This window comes from Globicephala melas, chromosome 17, assembly GCF_963455315.2.
Source record: "Globicephala melas chromosome 17, mGloMel1.2, whole genome shotgun sequence".
Classification (NCBI taxonomy): Eukaryota; Metazoa; Chordata; class Mammalia; order Artiodactyla; family Delphinidae; genus Globicephala; species Globicephala melas.
The window spans coordinates 41,514,371-41,535,405 of NC_083330.1; the positions used below are offsets into that span (position 1 = coordinate 41,514,371).

General features: G+C 39.6%; 1 protein-coding gene across 8 annotated transcripts in view; it reads left to right on the forward strand.

Moving 5' to 3' along the window:
• Nucleotides 1-10,621, forward strand: part of MTDH (metadherin) — a 53,577-nt gene extending 42,956 nt beyond the window's left edge. For all 8 annotated transcript variants that reach the window (XM_030862954.2, XM_030862956.2, XM_030862959.2 and 5 more), the window contains 4 exons: nt 3,059-3,166; nt 5,362-5,502; nt 8,099-8,255; nt 8,894-10,621. In XM_030862954.2, coding sequence (XP_030718814.1) covers nt 3,059-3,166; nt 5,362-5,502; nt 8,099-8,255; nt 8,894-8,964 — 477 coding nt within the window. In that variant the 3' untranslated portion in view covers nt 8,965-10,621. The remainder of the gene's footprint in view (nt 1-3,058; nt 3,167-5,361; nt 5,503-8,098; nt 8,256-8,893) is intronic.
• Nucleotides 10,622-21,035: the final 10,414 nt, after the last annotated feature.

Here is a 21,035-nt window from a genome sequence, read left to right on the forward strand (position 1 = left end):
CAGGAGGAGATAATGAACTAAGTTGATAGCTTTGAAAAATAAATGGAAGTGGTTATTTACAAGAGTCATTAAGCTACTGATAGAACTTTTCTACTGGTTGGTTATAGAAAGAAGGGTGAAAAGTCAAAGAGGCTCTGAAGATACTAGGGCCATTATTATTCAACAGACATTAATTGCATCTGCCATGGGTCAGATATTGTGCTAGTAGAGAAACAAGACACAATTACTGCCTTCGAGGAGCCTACAGTCTAGTTAGGGAGGAGAGGAGGGAGACAGGCACATTGGAAGATAAAAGTAATGTTATAATGTGTTAGGTATTATGGAAGCACTTCGGCGTTTTAGCAAAGGCATCCCAGAGGTTAAAGCAGAATGTGTAGCAAAGAGTGATCAGAAATGAGACTGGAAAGGGAAGCAGAAACCAGGTTCTACAAGCCCTTGAATGTCATGTTTAAAACCTTGGATTTCCCGCCTGCCAATGCAGGAGACATGGGTTCGAGCCCTGGTCCAGGAAGATCCCACATGCCGCAGAGCAACTAAGCCCATCTGCCACAACTACTGAGCCTGTGCTCTAGAGCCCGCGCTCTAGAGCCCACATACTGCAACCACTGAGCCCGTGCGCCTAGAGTCCATGCTCCACAACAAGAGAAGCCACCACAAAGAGAAGACCGCGCACCACAATGAAGAGTAGCCCCTGCTCACCGCAACTAGAGAAAGCCATGCACAGCAATGAAGACCCAGTGCAGCCAAAAAATAAATAATTAATTAATTTTTTTTAAAAAAATTGTTCTTAAAAAAAAACAAAAAAAAATGACTCCCAGAATTGTAGCTTAGGTAACTGGGATGGTGAAAGTGGTGCTTCCAACAGAGAAAGCAAAAGCTAGTTAATTGGGGGCAGATGGTTGGTTCAGTTTGGGATGTGTTAGATGTAAGGTATTTTGTAGATATGCCTAAGAAAAGTTGGTTGCAACAGGTTAAAGCTTTGGGAAAAGATTTGTATTTGGAAGTAATTAGTATATGGTTGTTAAAACTTTGAGGGTGAGTGAAATGTGTAGAAAATTTTATAGAGTTGAAAAGAGCAATGTAATGAGCATAGAAATCTGGGGAACTCCCAACTTTTAACCCATGAAAGAAACTGAGGGAGGAGAGTTCTGGGACACAGAGGCTGAGACATTTGTTCTCTGGTAATTTAGAGCAGTTTGATTAGAAACCTTGGACTACTAGCCAGTCGGAGTAAGTTGAGTAAAATGATGGTTAAAAAATAATAAGGTATTTTTTTCTTGGGACTTCCCTGGTGGTCCAGTGGGTAAGCCTCCGTGCTCCCTATGCAGGGGGCCCGGGTTCAATCTCTGCTTAGGGAACTAGATCCCTCATGCTGCAACTAAAACCTGGTGCAGCCAAATAAATAAATAAAAATTTTTTTTAAGATTTTTTTTCTTAAGCAAGTTTGGGTATGGATGGAGGAGAAGTAGTGGATAATAGCAAACTGTAGTAAGATGAAGGGTTTTGTTGGGGTCGTTTGTATTTTAATGATAGGAGAGATTTTAGTGCAGGGGTCAGCAAACTTTTATTTAAAGGGCCATGCATTAGTGCAAAAGCAGCCATAGACAGTATGGATGGATTATAAATTGGCTGAGAAGCAGACTGACCAGAGTTCTTGTGACCTGAATATCCTTCAGAGGATGCATCTTTTCATATGACATTTTAATCATTGTGAGCCTATGGTAAAAACTTCTGTGGAAGTTTCTCCACAACTAGCAGCCAACTTGGACTGAAAGTCTCTTAGCTAAGTTTAGCAGGATTTGTGCAGGATTTGGTTTGGTTTTGTTTTTCCATCTGCTAGTAATTTCTGTAAACTATTTGATGGTTCATGAGACCTCCAAAATTATCCTAATGACTATGGTGCTGAGCAGAGAAATAGCAAGTTAGCTATATCATCTCTCCCGTTAAGTAGAGTCTAAGAATCTTGGCTGTCATCTGTACAGAATAATCTAAAAGCACTTTTCCATAGAAAACTCAGCTATATGGTATGTGTGAAGAAATATCATTCATACTAATTTAACAATTCTAATTTGCTATTCTTGTCATGCAGAATATTATTTTCAATGACATTCCTTCTCAAATTCAATTTTTTTAATTAAGCCTTTTCTTTTGAGGTAATTATAGAGTCACATGTACTTTTTAAAATATTTTATTTATTTATTTATTTATTTTGGCTGCGCTGGGTCTTCATTGAGGCATGTGGGCTCAGAGTTGCCGCATGCAGCCTTCTTGGTTGCGGCATGCTACCTCTTAGTTGTGGCCTGCATGTGGGATTTAGTTCCCCGACCAGGGATCGAACTCAGGGCCCCTGCATTGGGAGCACGGAGTCTTACCCACTGGACCAGCAGGGAAGTCCCAGAGTCACATGTACTTGTAAGAAATAATGCAGAAAAATCCCTTGTACCCTTTACCCAGTGTCCCCCAATGGTAACATCTTGCAAAAGTGTAGTACAGTGTCAAAACCAGGACATTGGCATTGACATGGTCAAGATACGGAACATTTCTAATGTCTTTTGTGAAATATCTGTTGTATCTTTTGCACACTTTCTGATTGGATTGTTTATTTGTTTATTGTTGAATTTTGAGTGTTTTTTTATATAATCTAGATACAAGTCCTTTGTTGGATATGTGGTTTACAAATATTTTCTCCTACTCTGTAGCTTGCCATTCTCTTAACAGGGTCAAGTTCAGTTTTAATGCAAATAGTTCTGTGTTTAAATAAAATGAATTACCTAAGAAACGAGTTTTTAAAAACCAAGGTTTACACAGCTGTCTAATTGATCATGTAGTGAGTGATGAAAGATGTAAGAAAAAGAGGTTTATCGTAATAGAAGAGTGAAGTTCCATGCACTTTTGTTATTTTTTGAGTATGTGATTTCAGATCAGTTTTATTGTTACTAATTCTTATTTAGAATTTGGGAGAAAAAGACTGCACCTAATGAATTATTTCATAATAATTTTCTGAATAATGAAAACTTAACCAGTTGGTTCACTTCAGTATTTTTGCTTTTAAAATCAGGTTTCAGATGAAGATAAAGAAAAGGGAGAGGGAGCTCTTCCAACAGGGAAATCTAAAAAGAAGAAAAAGAAAAAGAAGAAGCAAGGTGAAGATAACTCTCCTGCACAGGTAAAGTATGAAACAACAGACATCATTCATTAAGCACCTACTGCTGACTTGTGAAAAGATAATTTGCAGATGCTGAGAAAATGTAGAGATATAAAGACACCATGTGAGACATCAAATTTACTTGAGAAGCATTTGAAAAGTCATAGAATGTTTTAAACATTTTATGTGTCATACTGTAATAAAAATGTTATTGCTCTAAAGAAAATATCAAAGGTATAAACCAAAAGCAAATAACTAAAATTCTAAATTAGATGCATTTTAGTTTATATTATGATGAAATGGAACAGGGGGTACAGTATTTCACACATACAGAAATTCTTTGAGTAATGGAATTCAGCAAATTAGAATTTTAGCACATTTAGAAGAACCATGTGCATAACAATTGGAGTCTTTCCCTTGACTTTGAGTTTGCTGGCTGTTCGACTTGGTATCCTTTCCTGATTTTTTGGCTTCTAACAGAAACTTTCTATTTATATCACTCCTACATTTTCCTTTTCTTTTCTTTGGTTTTTCCTATCTGGGAAAGTATTTTTAGATCATTATATAGATGAAAACAAAGATTTTAATTTCAAATGTACTAGATTACTGGAAATATGCATGGATTTGTTTTTGAAAGCATTATCACTATTACATTACAACTTATGAAAATCTTATTTCTTACTTACAACCATGTGGCTAATTGTTTTCATTCCTTTAAATGTAGGAGATAACCAGAATTTCTAGAGGATAGGCTACATAGTAATTTTCCTACTTATTCTATTTGGAAAAAGTTTCAGCGTGACTTTTTAAAGAAGTATGTGTTCAGTTCTTTTTTGTTGTGGGGAGCACAACCCTTCATAAATGATACCATTCCATTATCAGTATTAGTTTTTTCTCAGTAATAATAGATGGGCATTAAGGTTAACATAACTAAGATCAATGGGCATAAAAACAAAAACTATACAGTAGGTGTGCTTTTCTTGTTAGCTGAACTAGCTGATGAGAAGTGTTATTGATAGGCATACTTTGTTTAGTAATACTGTCTGAAATCCATTTAGCCAAACTTTTTCTGGATTTCTGTGATTCATACTATGGACTTTACTAATACTGCTTTTCTGACTTGTAGATTAGGTGAGTTCCTTTTAAAAGAAATTTTGTGGGGTAGATGTATTCCTTAAATTTCAGATTAATTGGCAAAGGTCATTAAATTGTGAAAGTTCCTTTGGTATTCTGATATTCCTTTTTAAAAATTGTTTGATCTGTTTTTTAAATATAGTGAATAAGTATACAGGTTTTAGAGTCAGATCTGTATTCACATTTTAGTTCTGCCATTTACTGAGTTGTTTTTTGTTTGTTTGTTGTATTTTGCACAAGTTCCTTAACTGCATAGATTGTTTTGAGAATTAAATGAGATATCCGTGAAGTTCTGTGTAAAGTACATAGCACAGAGTAGCCTATGCATAAATGATTACGTTTTGGAATTTTTTTTTTCCTTACCATTCACAATGATAGTCCTATTTAATATATTCTAATTCATACTTACCTCACATACCTAAGCATGTAATGTCTTTTAAAAAGTTTGAAGACCTAAGAATGGAAATGTTCAAACTTGGAAAAGACCATAAAAATTATCTACACAAATTTTATTTTACAGTTGAGGAAACTGCAGTTTGGGGAAATCAAAGATTTGTCCTTGACGTAAGCATTTGTCCTTGACTTAGCTAGGTTGTGGCATGGCCAAAACTGAAATTCCTATCTGTGTCCTTTCTACTATGTAAGCTTAATTTATCTAGAAAATGCACTTATGTATAAATATTTCATTCCTTGAAGAAATCATTAAGTGAAATGCTATTTCTAAAGTCTTAAAGTAGCACCTAATTCCCCGTGTACTTTTTATAAAAGGAAAAAAATACTTGTTTGGTTTAGTAAATTAAATGGTTCCCATTTGGGGACATGAGTGTGTTGTTTTTTAATTCACAGTTGATTTAAATCCCTGAGGAAAGCAGGGATGATGAACGTATATTCCATATGTACCTATGGTTAAAAGTCTTTGAATAATTATTTTTTTTATGCTCTTTTAAGCCATTTGGGCAGTTTCTGAAATAAAATTATCTTCTTGGAATATCTTCTGGACAGTAGTACTATAAACCAAATAGATTTTAATTAGTAAAAAAATGAGTGATTTGTATCATCTAATGCACTACTTTTCTCTGTAGGACACAGAAGAATTAGAAAAAGAGATTAGAGAAGAGCTCCCAGTGAATACCTCTAAGGTCCGTGCAAAACAGGAAAAAGCTTTTTCTTTGAAGACCATAAGCACTAGTGATCCAGCTGAAGCGCTCATCAAAAATAGCCAGGTAGGGCTTCTCTGGTGGCGCAGTGGTTGAGAGTCCGCCTGCCGATGCAGGGGACGTGGGTTCGTGCCCTGATCCGGGAAGATCCCACATGCCGCGGAGCGGCTGGGCCCGCGAGCCATGGCCGCTGAGCCTGCGCGTCCGGAGCCTGTGCTCCACAACGGGAGAGACCACAACAGTGAGAGGCCCGCGTACCGTAAAAAAAAAAAAAAAAAAAAATAGCCAGGTAACTTTCTGATATGTAAGGAATAAAATTTTGATGACTTGAGAATTGTAGTAATAGTAATATTTTATGGAGGCCCATGCTAAACATTTTAAATACACCAAATTGCCCTTACAACAACCCCACAAGAAAGGTACAACCCATTATATAAATGAGTTTAGAGAAGTTGAATAAGTTGGCCCAAGTCCCATAACTATCAGATGCAAAACTAGAGAGAACCACTAGACTGTATTTTTTTCTTAAATATCTAGGCATACAAGGGATAGATGGCTTACAGAAAATGTGACTGGTTCCACTTTCCCAAAAGCATGCACATAATATAAAACGACTATGGTCTGACCTCTCAGAATGTAGCATTTGTTTAAAATTTGCTGACAGTATCTTGAACTGTGTGCCTCTGTGGAAAATTTTGATATGTCAGAAGGGACCATTTTACAAAAGGTCTAGACCAGTGACACAAAGACCATAGCTCTTTAAAAGTCTGATTTCTAATTTGGTAAGTTATATCATATAGAAATATAAGAAATATGAATGACCATGAAATTCTGCATGGTTCGTTTATATACTCATTCAAAAAATGTATTGAGAACCTACCACAGTGCCACACACTAGTTAAGGTTCTGGGGACACATCAAAGAACAAAGCAGACAAAAAAATCTCTGCCTCTATGGAGGCTACATATTTAATGAGACAGCTTTACACAAGAACCTGAATTACTGTTAAGAGAAAGAATTTGTAACAGTCTGGTACTAAAAATCTTAACCATACTTCCTATTTGGACTTGATGCTTTTAATTTCCTGAGAGTATTTTGACATAAAAGAATGCAGTCTCAATACATACATAGGACTTCCCTCATAGCGCAGTGGTTAAGAATCCGCCTGCCAATGCAGGGGACACGGGTTCGAGCCCTAGTCCGGGAAGATCCCACATGCCGCAGAGCAGCTAAGCCCGTGAGCCACAACTACTGAGCCTACGCTCTAGAGCTCCCGTACCTAGAGCCCGTGCTCCACAACAAGAGAAGCCACTGCAATGAGAAGCCCGCGCACCACAATGAAGAGTAGCCCCCGCTCACCGCAACTAGAGAAAGCCCACGTGCAGCAACGAAGACCCAGCGCGGCCAAAAATATATAAATAAACTAATTTTTTTAAAAATACATACATAAATTTAATAGTAAGACTGCAAAGGGTCACATGACATTTTGATGTTTTACTTAATAAGTCATTTTCAGAAGCCATCTTGTAAAGGATATTTGAGTCCTTCTGTGATTTAATATAGGTAAGTGAGAGAATGGGGGGGAAAGAGATTTAAAATGAGTACTGAACTTTTGGGTATGAAATAAATACAGGAAACATTATTAAAGTTGAACCAAGCAACATAAATGCAGCTTCAGATACCTGAGATAGGAAGAAGGAATTCTAGTAGTTACCTGGGTGCACACCTGCCTCTTGTTTCCTTTCCCGTTGTGCTTTCTTGAACCCATGGAGCCTGGAAGAACAAGGGGCAAGAGAAGCATGACTTACCCTTGTTTCTGTATTCAAAATAATCATCACAGGTAGAGCTAAAGGGTGAGATGATCTCTTACTCATCTGTTACAGCCTCAAGGCACTGTAGGTGTTGGAGTTTCTGTTGTTACCTGTCCTGAACATTCATTAACAGTCAGGCCTCATTCAGGCAAAACAGTTAGTTTACCTCTCTGCTCAGAGGTTGCAGAGGAGAAGGAAGATTCAAGAGTTCAGGCCCTACGCATTATGACTTCACTACCAGACTCAATAAAACTGACGATTTGGACCTGAGTTTTACTAGTTGCTTTAATAGATAAGACTCTAGTAGCCATAGTCTGCTGTATCTGAGGCCATCTTTTTCCTTGGGGAGGAAACTGAACCTATTGCTGCTGCAGTTTGAGATATCTCTAACTCTTGAGAAGAACAAAAGGGAATATCACCTACTGGTAGTTCAGAAATTTGCTATTTTCTTTTTGCCTTCACATGAAAAGGTTTTGAGGAGGTGAGAGTTAGTGGGAAGTGGGCAGAAGCATTGAATACCAAAACATAAAAAAATCCTGTTACTTGTAATGAAAAAGAAAAATGTAAAAGTTAATGAAAATGGAATTATTCACTCATGTGAAATTCAGTAAACATCTTGTGATTTTACACATTTATCCATTTTTATCCCAACCTGTATTTGTGGATATTGTAAATAAAGACTTATTTGGTTATGTGTCACTAGAGGGCAGGCATGAGTTGTAGCGCTTCTGCTGATAAATTATTTGGCAACCATGTTCATATTACTGCTATACAGCCTCTTGTATTACTATGATATTTATTTTTATTTGAAATTTTTAATGAAAATCTAAGATAATTTCATTTCAAAATAGCCTATCAAGACTCTTCCACCTGCTGTTTCTACCGAGCCATCTGTTATTTCATCAAAAAGTGATTCTGACAAGAGCTCTTCCCAAGTGCCACCGATGCTACAAGAAACAGATAAATCCAAGTCGAATACTAAGCAAAATAGTGTGCCTCCTTCACAGAGTAAGTAATTCTCATTTTTGGTTCTTTTGGTGTTCTCTGTACTGTCTATAAGTGTTACTATCTTAAAAGTCTAATGGATTACTTATTAGAGCATCCCTTTCCTCCTTTGTGAAGATTCCTTGGACCCTTGTGGACCTCAGTTGGGAGGACCAGGGAGCTGAAATCACTTCAGGCAAGAATAGGTGGCCAAGGACATACACAGAGGAGGGCTATGCCTGCCCTTACTTGCCCAGTCCCTCCCTTTTTCTGTGCACATGTTCTTGAGACTGCAAATTGTTCTGTGCCCTTTTTTTTCCACCTCTTTTTCTCCCTTTAGCTACCTTTAGTGTCCATTTTACCCACTTTCACTTTTATTACTTAGATTGAGTCTTTTAAACAATGGTTTTTCTAGGTCAAAACTGGTGAAATAATATCCATATCGTTAAACCAAATAATACAGAAGAAAGGAAAAGAGGAAGGCAGCCAGAAAATATCCTGAAAAACATGTAACTAGAACTTGAAAATGTAAACATAAAATGTGAGGCATCGTTAGTGGATCTCAAAGCATGTTTTTATTGATACTACTTTCATATTTTTGAAACAGAACAATATTTACTGTCCTCCTAACTCTCTCTCTCTTTTTTTCCCCCCCCTTTTAGCCAAGTCTGAAACTAGTTGGGAATCTCCCAAACAAATAAAAAAGAAGAAAAAAGCCAGACGGGAAACGTGAATGTTTTTTTTCCTGAATTGGACATGTGTTTGCAAACACTGTCTTGAAGATTATGCTGTTTATGCAATAATTTGTGAACATGTACAGAGTTTTATATAAATTTAAACCAATTTTTAAAACAAAACTGTGAACACAACCACCGTAAAAATGGAATCAAAGGAAAGTTAATTTATGAAATTAAGAGGTCAGCAGAATTGGAAGACACTTGGGGAAAGTCTTTTCAATCTAACAAGAACGATCTTAATTTAAGAATATTATCCTGGTTTTACAACAGTGCCCTGTTTACAACAGATTGTGCCCTGTCTCATCTGCAGCTGAGGAATAAAGGATTCTGATTAGAGAGAGGGTTGCCTACATATTCGTAGGCAGCTTCTTGGATCTTATGCACGGAACTTAAACCATTTGAATCTGTTTTATGCTTAAATCAAAGTGCTTTGATCAAATGCATAATCTGCCATATCTTTACATATTTGTTGGTAGCAATTTGTATTAAAGAAATCACAAGTGCAAATAAAAAGTCATTTATCGTTTGTTTAACTAAACTGTCATGGTTTAGTTTACAATTTTTAAAAAGTTCTTAAAACATTCAAAATGCAGTTGACACTTGTATGGCTTATGAAGTTATTTTTGATAGTCTTACTTTACTTGAATTGTTCAAAGTACAGTATATTTTAAGTTAAGAAAGGTAAACTATATATTTGTTTTATACTTTTAAGGTTCAGACTCACAAATAATGCTCTTGTTGATGATTTGAAAACTTTCAGGCAAAATCCACCTTACATTTTTTCCTTTCCCTAGCAATTACTTTTTTTTCCAGCACCAACTCTTCATCATTACTAATACTTTTTTGACTTTAAAAATGAAATCTTTCACAAACTAGTTATGCAGACAGAACTTTGATTATATGATGGAGAATGAAAAACTAAAGTCAGACAGCTTTAATTGACATTGTCAAGACCTCCAGTTATCAGGAATACATTTTTTTACTGCCTTAACCTGTAGTGCGTAGAATATGCATCAATTTCTTGAAGGGGATTCGTGTTTTTATAAGAATTTTCATGTAATTATTGCAATCGTGATCAAATAAGGAACGTTTCCTGCTTGAAACTGTATTGATTTAAATGATGTGTGAGATGTTTCACCATTTTCAGGCACTGTGTAATTCTATTGTAATAAACTGGCAGGTATCTTTGTAACTATAAATAGTGCATGCTCAGCCATGTACACTGTAAATAGCCTTTACCAAACGTGTTTGACAAGGACCATAATTAACATCACTTAGTGAATTGTGATAAAGAAGAAAAGCCATGATTTATTCGATGTGATTGGCTTAATTGTTTTCCTGTGGCGCCAAGAATGAAACTGTTTAACAGCTGTAACCAATGGTACTGATCTGTCCATCCAATCTTGTCTTTATTATATTTGACTGTGGTTTGATAGTATTGCATTGTCACACTAGGAAAGCTAAAGAAACAAAATGCTTTTAGTTTTGCTGAAGACTGGCCTTATTAATGGACAGCTTTCCTAACAAGTGATTATTAACTTTTATCAGGTGTTAACATCTGTTTCAGGAACATGGCAGTATGTTTACATGTCAGAAGTTTTGTTTAATTCTATATTTCTAAATTGATTTGTTTAAATAAATTCAGCAAATGGATAGCATTGTTTTTATTTGCTTCAATATCGGGGTAAATAAGCTAAAGTGCCAGGAGTGGATTTCTTCAAATGACTGTGCTCTGTTCGCTTTATATAGATGCTTCCTAAAGAGATCCAAGGATTCCTACATTGCAGCACTTTGTAAAGGTATCACAAAGGAGAATTGAATAGGGAGTCTGTGTAATTTTAGAATGTGCCAAAAGATCTATGCTCAACAAATTGAATTGAACTCTCTCAACTCTACCTCACCATTTCTTTATTTTAGAATTGTGTTGGCTATGTCGAATGTCGGACTTTATTTCTCCAGCTTAGTATCTCTCATTCAACCACCAACACCAGTGTTAGAAACACCATCTTTTGAGGGCAGATTCGGCGTTGAGACGGAGAAGTGCACTGCTAAATTGGGGTGGATCCAGGATGGAGATACCTGTCCCTTCTCTCTGGCTCAAGAACTAGGGCATGGATTTTTATCTTTTAAGAGATGGCAGCTATGAGTGATAAAATTAGTAAGTTCATTCTCTTACACATGAGTGAGATGCAAACTCTTGCACAAAGTATCATTGTTCATCACTCTTCACTTGTTCCATAAAGTTGTTTATGTGACATGAAAGCAGTTTCTGGCGTCTGAACAGAGGAACTGTTTTCCAACATAAACTCAGAAGGCAATAAAATCAAGGTAATGATTCAGGGGAGAGAGGGGAGCCTGTTGTCCTTTGGAGGCTTGGATTAGATGCTCCCCAAACCACTAGTAGGGAGATAAGTGATCCCTTCAGGCTTTGTCAGGGCTGGAGGGGACCCTTGTTCTGATTAGCAAACAAAGCCTCCTAGAGAAACTACTAAAACTCTCTCTCATCCTGACCTGTCTGCCCGTACTTAACTGAATGAAAATCCTTCCCTGTTCTGGAGCAGGGAGTAGTGGGTTAGGAATTCCCCAGATTGGAATCCTACCTCTCTGTATCCTGAATTGAGCAAAACAATAGTTGAGAGAGTCCAAAAAACAAGTATTGAAATAAAATGTCATTAATGTAATTGACCGTGTTTACTTTGTGCATGCATTTTATTGGGCGGGCAGTGGGAATGACTCATCTGAATCTAATGGTATTATTTCATAGGCTAATCCAGTTTGTACTTGGGTTAAAGATATTGAAGGGCAATATTTAACTACAGAGTTTAGTTTTTCTTAATTACAAACAGTCCTCTATTAATAGAGTGTGAAATATCTTTCAAAATTTAGAATTTAGGATGTCTAACAGATGTCTTAAGACGTTCCTATAAGCTCATTGCACAAACTGGAATTACTTTCCAAAAGACTTAGGGAATGCAAATATGTTATTTGTAAAATGCATTGAGTATTGTAAATAAAACAAACCATTTTTGATTTAAGTTGCTCTTTACAGTTCTCTTACGGGAGGGCACTTCGCATCCTAAGCTAGTCTAAAGGCAATGACTTTTTGATGTTCTTGATGTTTCTAAACTATAGGTTCTAAATGTTTCAAATGTTCTTGATGCTCTGAAACCATAGTTGTACTTACAGGCTTTACCACTGGCAAGTCAAGTATTTGGAGTGAAACATCTCTTGAAATGTCCCTGTTCGTGACACAGTGTTCTCTGTGGGAAACAGCTTCCATCTTATATCATCTTAGCAGTAGATGTAACTGCCACCAGGTGTAGTGTATCACTTGTATCAACCTTTTAAATTAAGGAAATTAAACTCAAATTTGGCATTACGTATTAGTATGGCTGTGTCCTAAACAATAGTGACTTAATATAGAAGTTTATTTCTCTTGCATGTAGAAAAAAAAAAGAGAGAAAGCAGGCCCAAGAAAGCAGGCCAGGGCTACTCTGACAGTCTGCAGGGCCAGGCATCCAAGGTCCTTCTGTGTTGCCCTTCCACATTCTCAACACGTGGCTTTCCTGTCACGGTTGCAGGCAGCTGCACTAGCTAGAAACCTCCTCTCAGCATTTCTGCTCCCTTCCTTTAAGAACACTTCTTCAAGTTACTCACACCACACAGGCTTATCCACCCAAACTCAAGTCAGTTGATCCTACTAGCTACAGAGGAGGATGGGAAGTCATAGTGTTTCTCTTGGGCTGTCATGGGCCAAAGTAACATTTCAGGATTCATTACTGAGGAAGCAGTAGAGAAGTGGATATCAGGAACAGCTAGTGGTCTGTCACAGGGTTGACTACGTTGTGTATATCCTGCAGCCAAGCGTCACTTCTGAGGTTAGGTTTTAGCTTTTCCGATTGAGCGGAAAATTTTAAATCTCGAATGCTACTCAGAGTTGCAGCTAGTAATGTTTCAACTTATATGTAGTAGATTGTGGAAGAAATTTCTGCCACTCAGTGACTGCTTGAAATCCTAGAGACCCAGAGGCTTCAAAAAACTGAGCAGCCTGCTCTCACACCTACACTGCAAGTATAGACTATAACAGTTTTCAGTAGAAGTTACCCTGGTGCGTAACGTAATCTTTAAAAAATTAAAAGGCACTTTTAACTATTCTAAATACTTTAACAGAATGATTTCTAATCCTAGCATCAAGAAAGGTATATGAGGTGCATTGTAAGATGTTTGCTACCTACCTAATTAACAATACTGAGGTTCATGAATAGGCTAATCTGAAGAAAATTTTAAGCAGATTCAAGGTCATCCCCCTGATAATGGCATTCTTTTTTGTATGTGTGCTTTCCTTTTTTATTTATTGTATCAAAGCATTCAAAATGAATATATGTAACATGTACATAAATTATAAAGCATAATAAAATGAACACCTCTGAAACCACCATTCTGCTTAAGAAATAGAACATTACCCGTAGGGGATCTTGGGGGTGAGCTTGCTGTTTGTTGTCAGGTAACAGGACTGAGGCGGGGTGTAGGGGCGGGCTGTGGAGGCATGGATGAAAATAGCTACTTTCAGGCGCCCAGCTGGGCACAGCTTTTCGGGGCCACAACTGAGTAGGGGTCCCAGGTAACACATAACCTGGTCTTGGAAGGCTGTCATGACAGCCTCGCTGCTGCTGCTTCCTCGAGTCACTCCACTGACATCTGGTGGGAAATTGTAGTAAATATGCATACGCACAGTGAATCTGAACGTGAATAGTGCCCTCGGAGTTAAGTAGTGCACGGTTTACATGGCAGCCTTTCCACAGGGAAAGAGGATAGCCAGGCTCTTTTCTAGACAGGAGCTTCCCCCAGGGTTCAGAAGAGCAGCGTGTGTCCTTAGGGCAAGGGTTCCTTGCGAAGTTTGCTGAAGGGGCTGCAGACATTCTGAAAAACACCACAAGGGTGTTTATTGGCAGGACAACCAGAGCTGTTAGCTACTTAAGACCCTGGAATTATGAATGATTTCTTTCTCTTCTAAACTGTCTTCAATAATTTAAAAAATACATTGCCGGGAAAATTTGGAGCTATTTCCATTTCTCATCAAAACTGAAATGACCACATTAATGAACAATGGAAGAAAACCTACCTTAGCACTGGAACTAGGAAAGGGGCATCCAAATGCCAGAAACCGGGGGACATTTGTATTATTAGCAATCAAAATCCAGAAATTTATCGGAAGAATAAAACAGGTATAATATCAGGAAATCTAACATTTCATTTAATCGCAAGATTAAAGCAGAAAAAGTACATGATCATGACACTAAGCTGAAGAAGTATGATAATCCAACAGCTATTCCAAATTTAGATTTTAAAAACTTGAAGTAGGTGAAATACTAAAGTCAAATCCATTAGAGTCAGAGCAAGGCAGGGTTTCTTGCTAGTCAACATTGTCTTAGGTATGAACAGTTAAAAAAATGCTTACATTGGGACTTCCCTGGTGGTCCAGTGGTTAAGACTCCGTGCTCCCAATGCAGGGGCCACGGGTTCCATCCCTGGTCAGAGAACTAGATCCTGCAGGCCGCAACAAAAGATCCTGCGTGCCTCAACCAAGACCCGGCGCAGCCAAATAAATAAATATTTTTAAAAAAACATAGAAACCATCTATTTTTTTAAATATTTAAATTGATACAACATCAAAGAAGAGAGATCATTTTTCCCTGTTTGCATACCTAGAAAACCCAAGAGATTCTAATAAAAAGCTTATGAGCACTAAGAAAAGAATACACTAAAGTGGCAGATCCACAAAACCAATAGAATTTTATGTACTAGAATAAGCACCTAGAAGAGGAAATGGAAAAAATAATCCAATTACATCACAACGAAAACTGATTTTTTTTTTTTTTTTTGCGGTACACGGGCCTCTCACTGTTGCGGCCTCTCCCGTTGCAGAGTACAGGCTCCGGACGCGCAGGCTCAGCGGCCATGGCTCACGGGCCCAGCCGCTCCGCGGCATGTGGGATCTTCGCGGACCGGGGCACGAACCCGCGTCCCCTGCATCGGCAGGCGGACTCTCAACCACTGCGCCACCAGGGAAGAGCTATGGTTTTTTTTTTTTTTTTTTTTTTTTTGCCCACGCCTCATGGCTTGTGGGATCTTAGTTCCCTGACCAGGGATCAAACCCAGGGCTCCAGCAGTGAAAGTGCCGAGCCCTGACCACGGGATGACCAGGGAATTTCCATAACTACCATATCTAGAAAGAAATGTTTCAAGAAAGATACAAGACCAAATGAAAACTGTAGTCTTTTTGAAGGACAGAATAATGATCTAACAAATGAAAAACCATCATTCTTTATTTGGAAAACAAAAATATCAATATTTCCCAAATATATAAATTCAGTTCAATTCCAGTTAGACGGAAACAGATTTTTCAAGTACCTCAAAGACTATGGAAACAAATAATTTGAAAAAACTGATGTAAGAAAAAGTAGCGAGCAGCTGCAAGAGAGGGCAGGGGGACCCGCCTCATGAATACCAGTTACAAGAATAAAATTTTAAATGACTTGTATCCATCAGGGTTCTTAGTTGTAAAACCCAGAATCCCCTCTGGCTAGTTTATGCTGAAAAGGAAGCACAAGACATCCAGATTCCCTTAACCTACCAGGAGTAACACCTGGCCTCATAGTCTGCTGGAGCAGAAACAACCCGCCCACCAGCTCCCGTGAGGATGCTCAGACCGCAACTCCTGACTCAGCTGCTGCTGCAGGCCATGCCTCCACAACTGGGTTCTGCCCAGGCCTCCTGTTTCCTCCCTCCTTTCTTAGTGTTGGGCAGGGGCAAGGTCATATCCATGTGTGTCAAGCAGCAAGGGATACCAGACAATGAATTTTGGCTGTGTGAGCAACTCCAAGCATAAAGGATATTCAAAATTTATTGAGCATTACACCAGTGCAGTTTAATAAGTTGTCAACAAAAAGATAGTCAAATAAGTTGGAAGAACAGGATGGGGAATCCAGAGATACATTCCTATATTCATGGGAATTCTGTATACAATTTAGGTGGTGTTTTAGTTTCGTGGCAAAAGGTTGATTTCTTTAATAGGTGGTACTGGCACAACTTATCTGGCTGGAAGAAAATAAAGCTGGGCTCCATCATACCTTATATGAAAATAAATCCCAGTTGGATTAAAGACTGAAAAAAAAATTTGTTTAATCTTAAAAGACAGTACAGGAAACTACATGTACAACCCAGGAGTGGAGGAGATATTCTTTTCTTCTTTGTTTTTATAAAGGAAAATTTTTTTTCAGTTTCATTGAGAAATAATTGACATATCACTTTATATGGGAAGATGTTCTTAACCAAGAATAGGAAAGCCTGAAGCTGTAAAAGAGAAGATAGACATATTTAACTGTATACAATTTTTAAAACTTTCAAAATGCTTTATTTTGGGACCGCCCTTGTGGCACAGTAGTTAAGAATCTGCCTGCCAATGCAGGGGACACGGGTTCAAGCCCTGGTCCGGGAAGATCCCACATGCCGCGGAGCGACTGAGCCCGTGCGCCACAACTACTGAGCCTGCGCTCTAGAGCCCGCGAGCCACAACTACTGAGCCCATGTGCCACAACTACTGAAGCCCGCGTGCCTAGAGCCTGTGCTCCCCAACAAGAGAAGCCACCGCAGTGAGAAGCCCGCGCACCGCATCGAAGAGTAGCCGCCGCTCGCCGCAACTAGAGAAAGCCGGCGCACAGCAAAGAAGACCCAATGCAGCCAAAAATAAATACATAAAATAAATAAATTTATTTTTTTAAAAAGAGTGAATAAGAGTAAAATAAAATAAATGAAATAAAAATAAACCCTAAGCACAGTTATTTAAAAAAAAAATTTGCTTTAACCCAGGTAAGCTCTGGTCTCCCCATTAGATCCTGCTGCTGCATACTAGACCAGAAAATCCACTTGGGGACGGTTGATTTGGTTTGTTATCACCTAGAGCTTGATCATGTTAGAAATAACTGAAGTGAACGTAAAGTTCTGAATAGTCATCTCCTCTGCACCCTATGGATAGCTGATAAAAAATGTGGTGAGGCTGGTGAGTTCTGGGTTGAGAGTGGTCATTAGGGATATTAGAAAAAGTAACAAGATAATTTTTCCTGGTGAAATGTTAAGCACAGTTCAGTCAAAAAAAAAATTTTATAAACTTGTCACAGAAGGACAAATACTGCATGATTCCACTCACATGAGAAACCTAAACCAGTCAAACTCAGAGAAACAGAGAGCAGAATGGTGGGTGCCAGGGGCTGAGAGAGGGGGAGATGGCGAGTTGCTGCTCAATGGGTATAAAGTTTCAGTTATGCAAGACGAGTAAGTTCCAGAGATGTGCTGTACAACACTGTGCTTACGGTCAGCAAAACTGTATTGTGCACTTAAAATTTTGTTAAGAGGGTAAATGTCAGGACTTCCCTGGTGGTGCAGTGGTTAAGAATCCACCTGCCAATGCAGGGGACACGGGTTCGAGCCTTGGCCGGGGAAGATCCCACATGCTGCGGAGCACCAGCCCGTGCGCCACAACTACTGCCCTCTAGAGCCCGTGCGCCACAACTACTGAAGCTGGTGTTCCTAGAGCCTGTGCTCCGCAACAAGAGAAGCCACCGCAATGAGAAGCCCGTGCACCGCAAAAGGTAGCCCCCGCTCGCCACAACTAGAGAAAGCCCGCGTGCAGCAACGAAGACCCAACACAGCCAAAACACAAATAATAAATTAATCAATTTAAAACAAAAGTAGAGGGTAGATTTCATGTTGTGTTATTTTTTGCGGGGGGCACACAACATGGCATGTGGGATTTTAGTTCCCCCATCAGGGACAGAACCCCTGCCCCCTGCAGTGGAAGCACGGAGTCTCAACCACTGGACGGCCAGGGAAGTCCTCATGTTGTGTTCTTATCACAGAAATTAATAAGTAAATAAATAATAAAGCTCTTTCTTTGACAGAGCCTTGAAAATCAAGAACACAAGGACTTCCCTGGCAGTCCAGTGGTTAAGACACCGAGCTTTCACTGCAGGGGGCACGGGTTCCATCTCTGATTGGGGAAGCTCCGCATGCCGCATGGTGCGGGGGTGGGTGACTTATAAAAAATCAAGAACAGGGCTTCCCTGGTGGCGCAATGGTTGAGAGTCCGCCTGCCGATGCAGGGGACACGGGTTCGTGCCCCGGCCCGGGAAGATCCCACGTGCCGCGAAGCGGCTGGGCCCGTGAGCCATGGCCGCTGAGACTGCGAGTCCGGAGCCTGTGCTCCGCAGCGGGAAAGGCCACAACAGTGAGAGGCCCGCATAACGCAAAAAAAAAAAAAAAAAAAAAAAAAAAATTCAAGAACACGTACTTCTAACAGCAACATCCTTGAGAGACTGAGAATCTCTGAGGCCTGATGTTAGGTGTGTGAAGAGAAAGCACTGACACCCTACCCTTCTATTATTCACGTAAGGACAAAGCGCTGGAGAATGTTACAAGTCAGAGAGCTTGAAGTCATCAACAATATAAACAGTGGTCAGTTCCAGGTAAAAGACCTTCTTGGAAAGTGTATACACACTCTGTCTATTATCATCGTAAATTTAAATAGTTTATTTGCCAGAAGCTTTCTTTCTGAGAATTTCAACTCTGATGAATAAGTATTGTATAGCTTTCGTCAATGCTGTGTAAGGCAGTAAACATCTGGCCATAATGTAGGGATGGAGCCCAAAATATTTCATCACGTAAATCACATAAATCTAAGGTGTTTTTGCAAAAAAACGAAAAACACTATTTTTTTCAGCCAATCTATACTGTCTCATAAGGCATAAAAGTAAAGATAAAGGGATTTTATCACATCTGGCCAAACCCTGGTCTGAGTACGTGTTGATCATCACAAGGCAGTTCCTTTTCAACCTCCCCCAGAAGAAGGAAACAATTCGCCTTCACTACCCCCTCTTGCCAAGTGAGAATGGGGCCTAGACAGAGGAGGGAAGCAATCTAACTAGATTTCAGTCCCTCTTATCTCAGGGCTTGTCAGGTCTGGGCTTTCCTTGTTTGTTTGTTCTAGGAAATTGTATTTACTCATTGCACGTTTGTAATAGGAAATTGAGTTTTCTACTATTTAACTCACTCTCTGTGCCTTCACCAATCTCTCTTTTTTTTAAATTAATTAATTTAGTTAGCTATTTTTGGCTGCGTTGGGTCTTCGTTGCTGCATGTGGGCCCTCTCCAGCTGCGGAGAGTGGGGGGTCACTCTTCACCCCGGTGCACGGACCTCTCACTGCAGTGGCCTCTCTCCTAGCAAAGCACGGGCTCTAGGCACACAGGCTTCAGCAGTTGTGGCATGCGGGCTCAGTAGTTGTGGCACATGAGCTCAGCTGCTCCATGGCACGTGGGATCCTCCCGGACCAGGGCCCGAACCCATATCCCCTGCATTGGCAGGCGAACTCTTAACCACTGTGCCAACAGGGAAGTCCTGCCTTCACCAATCTCTTTAAAGTCGACTTGACCAGTAGAAAAGCTATTCAGATCTTCTTGGAGTTAGGAAAATTGCGCCAGATTTCATCCACGTACCAATTTTGAAGCTTGGAAAGAAAAAGAGTGATTATAATTTTATTATGTATTTATTTATTTGGTTGTGCCGGGTCTTACTTACAGCATGTGGGCTCCTTAGTTGCGGCTCGCTGGCTCCTTAGTTGTGGCACGTGAACCCTTAGTTGCGGCACGCATGTGGGATCTAGTTTCCTGACCAGGGATTGAACCCGGGCCCCCTGCCTTGGGAGCACGGAGTCTTAACCACTGCACCACCAGGGAAGTCCCAGTAAAGAATGATTATAGCAGAAAGGTTTTTAAAACACAGTTTAGAATTTGGACTTAATAGCACATCACACATTTGATTGTTCTTACAACAAAAGCACAATCAGTAAAATATACTTACTGATGGTAGGATGGAGTATGAGTTGATTCCAAGTCCACAAATCTCAGATCTTATCCCCAGTCATAGCTGTCATGTATGTAACATCTATTTCATAGCAGGGGCTTTATGTTTGCTATCTCAGATGCTCACAAAAGCTAACTTAAGGAACTTTAAGTAATAGTCTCAAATCCCAGAGAGTCTGTGCAGCTGTGAGGGCTGAAGGACTCGAACCAGCATCTCAGACATCTTGCTAACTCATTATTTTTCAAGCCAGTGTTGTGTGACCACTGTAGGGGAGTTATTACCTGAGTCTCAAAATTGTGTTCCAGAGTCAAAGTTTAGGAATTCCAGTATACTGTATCCTCCCTTTGTAGTCTGCCATTCATATCAGCATATTAGAGTTTCAGAGAAACGTTGCATCTAAAAAAAGTGTTTAACTCTGTTTCACTTAGTTGTCCCCAAATATGTTTGGACTTGAAACTCTTTTTTTTTTTTTTTTCAAGGAATTCCTGGTCACATCCTGGAAACTTACTGTAATTGCTGTTGAGTTGACTTCTACTGAGGAATCGACTACTGAGGCCTCCAGCTGAGAACCAAGGGGCATTAAGTACCACGCGTTCTAAAGAGAATGGCCATCACCAGGGCACTGTTCTGGTCTCTGCCCTCCCATCAAGTCGATCCCTGAAGCCCACCCAAGAAGACCGGGGAGGGGAGTTGGGAAGAGTCACAAGAGTAGAAGGCTGTTGGCTCAGAGCAGGCTTCCCCTGCCCTCTTTGTGAGGTGGATGGTGGAGGTCCTTCACCACCACCCCAGCCAAAACAAAGAGGGGCTCCCAGAGAAACTCTTCTGAAGATATGGGTCCCTGTAGTGCACCAGGAGGCCCTTGACACAAACAAGTCAGTGATGGCAGAGAAAGCAGAGAAAAACCCTTCTCAGTGTTCTCTAGAGAAACAGAACCAGCAGAGTGTGTGTGTGTAATTGTGTGGGAGGGCCTCATCCAATCAGTTGACGGCCTTTAGGGGAAATATATATATGAGCTTTCTAAAATAATTTTTTAAATTAGGACTTCATTTCTTAGGGACTTCCCTAGTGGTCCAGTGGGTAAGACTCCGAGCTCCCAATGCAGGGGGCCCCGGTTCCATCCCTGGTTGGGCAACTAGATCCCCCATGCATGCT